The sequence below is a fragment of the Austrofundulus limnaeus genome, unplaced genomic scaffold, assembly GCF_001266775.1.
Source record: "Austrofundulus limnaeus strain Quisiro unplaced genomic scaffold, Austrofundulus_limnaeus-1.0 Scaffold965, whole genome shotgun sequence".
NCBI lineage: Eukaryota > Metazoa > Chordata > Actinopteri > Cyprinodontiformes > Rivulidae > Austrofundulus > Austrofundulus limnaeus.
Window position 1 is genome coordinate 1 of NW_013953367.1, and position 1881 is coordinate 1881.

The following is a 1881-nucleotide window of genomic DNA, read 5'->3' on the forward strand; positions in this document are numbered from 1 at the left end:
TATATATACTGTATATAATACAGCTTTTGAATGACTATATTTCAACAAACGAATCAGTAATTAGATAGAAAGATCGGCCTCTTTCTACATCTTTAAAACCGGAGGCAGGTTAAAAAAACAGAGCAGTAAAGGAATGAAAAACGTGGAAGGCGCGTGCTTTTATTTTGAAAGCCGTTTTCCGTTTCGCGGCGCACCCCCACAAGAAGAAGCACTTTGTCTGGACTGAAGGGGAAAAAAGAAGAGGAGGTGTAGGGACACCGAATGGGACTGACCCGGTTCAGTTTAGCCGCATATCTCTTCCTGCAGGGCAGAGGCCCGACCGAGGAGGAGACCCCCATGATACGGAGGGAGAGGAGTGTGCGATAAGGGTGCTGAGGGATCGGGGCTTGTAAAGCCAAGGACGGTGGTCTGTGGGAGCAGGGGGAGGCCGGTTTTTGGAGGSACATCAGAGCCCGGCACGCGTGGAAGGATGGTGGTGATGCAGCGGGAGCAGAGCGGAGGATTCCCGCAGAGCCCGACTCACCGCTCCGCCGCCGCTGCAGTGACAGACGTCAACCCCAAAACCGGATTTCCAGACAGATGCGCGAAACACTGACCACCACCCCTCCTTCACACATCCATCCTCCGCCTCCTCACTCATTATAGCCCAGTGTGTCCACCCAGGGGTTCGGACGCACCAGTTRGTCTGAGGCGCTCGGACCGGAGCGAAAGTGGGGGGGAAAGATGTTGGCGCGATGCTACCGGGCCAAGCTGTCCGTGTGGGCCGCCCTGTGCGTGCTGGTGCTCTGCTGGTTTTACGCCTTCCCGGTCTACAGACTCCCGAGCGACAAAGAAATCGTGCAGGAGGTGCTGAGGCAGGGGGACGTGTGGCACAAGAACCAGACCGGCATCGATTTGTACAGGTTCGACCCAAATTGTTCATTTATTTTTTTAAAAACTGCAAACTATGATTTGAACCAGCAAATGGWGCCGTTTGAAAGAGTTCACTCGTTTGGAAATAGGTTGTGATTCTAAAATGCGGGCACTCATTCAATGTAAACAAAACATTGGGTTGGATCTACTGAAAACCACTCAAAAAAAAAGCTTAGCTGTTCACTTTATGTTAAAATTATCTGAGTTATAATTTTTTAAATAAATGGGCGTCACCATTGTTATTTGTTTTCAGTCATTTTGGCTGTTTTTTTTAAAGTAAACAAACACAAATAAATGTCATTCATTGGGTATAATATTGGCTGCCAGGATTTCTATAATTTGCCATCATAATACATATATTTAAATGGATTTCTRTCCGTCCTCCTATTAAGTATCATCTCAGTTACACTGTATTATTTAACCCACAGTGGTCCATTGTCCCAAGCAATAATAGGACAAGGTAATCACAGATAATAACACCTGTGGAAAACACACACCTGCAGGCTGATGCTTATATTCAGCTGGGTCTCTTTGGTCCATTTTTAGAACTATATAAGCATGTGTTATATCCACGTGTTGCAAAATCAATTTTTGGAACTGAAAACGTACTATCAGTATCAAAACAGTGGTTCATTAATGGTTTCAGTTAATGTGATTTGAGTATTAAAACAGCTGTCTAGTGTCTGTCCACAGAACGTCCTGCTCTCTCTGCACAGGAAGCTGCTGACAGGATGCTGCGACCCCAGGCGAATGTTTGCGGTGACGAAGGAGAACTCTCCTCTGGGCAAGGTCCTGTGGTACGACGGGGAGTTTTACCACTGGCACACCGTCAACAACGAGACACATTCACTTTTTGTACAAGTACGTTTCCATTAAAGCAAAAAAAATTCTGTTCATGTATCTATCTATCTATCTATCTATCTATCTATCTATCTATCTATCTATCTATCTATCTATCTATCTATCTAT

General features: G+C 45.6%; 1 protein-coding gene across 1 annotated transcript in view; it reads left to right on the plus strand.

The window, feature by feature from the left end:
* The first annotated feature begins 181 nt into the window (after positions 1-181).
* The window catches only part of st8sia1 (ST8 alpha-N-acetyl-neuraminide alpha-2,8-sialyltransferase 1), an 18148-nt gene continuing 16448 nt past the window's right edge, over positions 182-1881 (plus strand). The window contains exons 1-2 of the mRNA XM_014029894.1: positions 182-902; positions 1629-1773. Of these exons, the coding sequence (XP_013885348.1) occupies positions 724-902; positions 1629-1773 (324 nt within the window). The 5' untranslated portion in view covers positions 182-723. The remainder of the gene's footprint in view (positions 903-1628; positions 1774-1881) is intronic.